Source organism: Myotis brandtii, unplaced genomic scaffold, assembly GCF_000412655.1.
Source record: "Myotis brandtii unplaced genomic scaffold, ASM41265v1 scaffold1236, whole genome shotgun sequence".
Taxonomy (NCBI): Eukaryota; Metazoa; Chordata; class Mammalia; order Chiroptera; family Vespertilionidae; genus Myotis; species Myotis brandtii.
The window spans coordinates 71,786-72,602 of NW_005354316.1; the positions used below are offsets into that span (position 1 = coordinate 71,786).

The 817-nt window shown below is 59.5% G+C and overlaps 1 protein-coding gene across 1 annotated transcript in view; it reads left to right on the forward strand.

Moving 5' to 3' along the window:
• The first annotated feature begins 232 nt into the window (after nt 1-232).
• Nucleotides 233-817, forward strand: part of SHANK2 (SH3 and multiple ankyrin repeat domains 2) — a 22,457-nt gene continuing 21,872 nt past the window's right edge. The window contains exon 1 of the mRNA XM_014533994.1: nt 233-394. Coding sequence (XP_014389480.1) covers nt 314-394 — 81 coding nt within the window. The 5' untranslated portion in view covers nt 233-313. The remainder of the gene's footprint in view (nt 395-817) is intronic.

Sequence of the window (817 nt, forward strand, 5' to 3'; positions counted from 1 at the left end):
AGACGCTCTGCGTTCGCCCGGGATCCGCTTCGACCTGGCCTGGCTGACCGCGTAGCTCTCTGTCCTAAAGGTTTACATTGGGCCCTGGCTGGTTGCTCAGTAGTTAGAGCACCGGTCCCCGCACTGAAGGGTCTCGGGTTCGATTCCCAGTCAGGGGCACGTACCTGGATCGCAGGTTTGATCCCCGGCCCCAGTTGGGGCGTGTGCGGGAGGCAGCCGTCGATGTGTCTATCTTACATCCGTGTCTCTCTCTCCCCTCCCCTCCCACTTTCTCTAAAAAAAAATCAACGGAAAAATAGACCCTCCGGTGAGGATGAACAGGGGGGAAAGGGAAGTTCTACGCTCGGATGTGGTCCAGGTGCTCGTCCTTTCCCTGCGTGACGTGTGTTTCCAGGTCAGCCCTCCCCGTCGCCATCGGACATTCCCGCGCCCGCTTACTCATCATTTTAATACCTTGCTTCTCATTTGTCTTTTACAAACCCATCAGCAGTTAGCGCCGGGTCTGGTGTGAGGTGGGTCCTGAAGGCCTGAGTGACTCTGGCCCGGCCCCTGATTTTTGTCAGCCCCGCGAACCCCATCCCTCCCCATCCCTCCCCATCCCACCCCGCTGTCCACCCTGGGCCAAACCCCGGTTCATCTGGGGATTGGTTCTCGCTGGGCCTCCCTCCTGTCCCCTGGTCTCTGGGTCCCAGCTCTAAGTCCACGCGGTGTTTACCGTCCCTTAAAAACAAGCTTTGATCTCGGCCCGACCGCGAGCAGCCACGCTGCAAATCGCTCCGTGTTGTGGTGGAGAAAGCAGCCGGCTCAGAGGGATGGG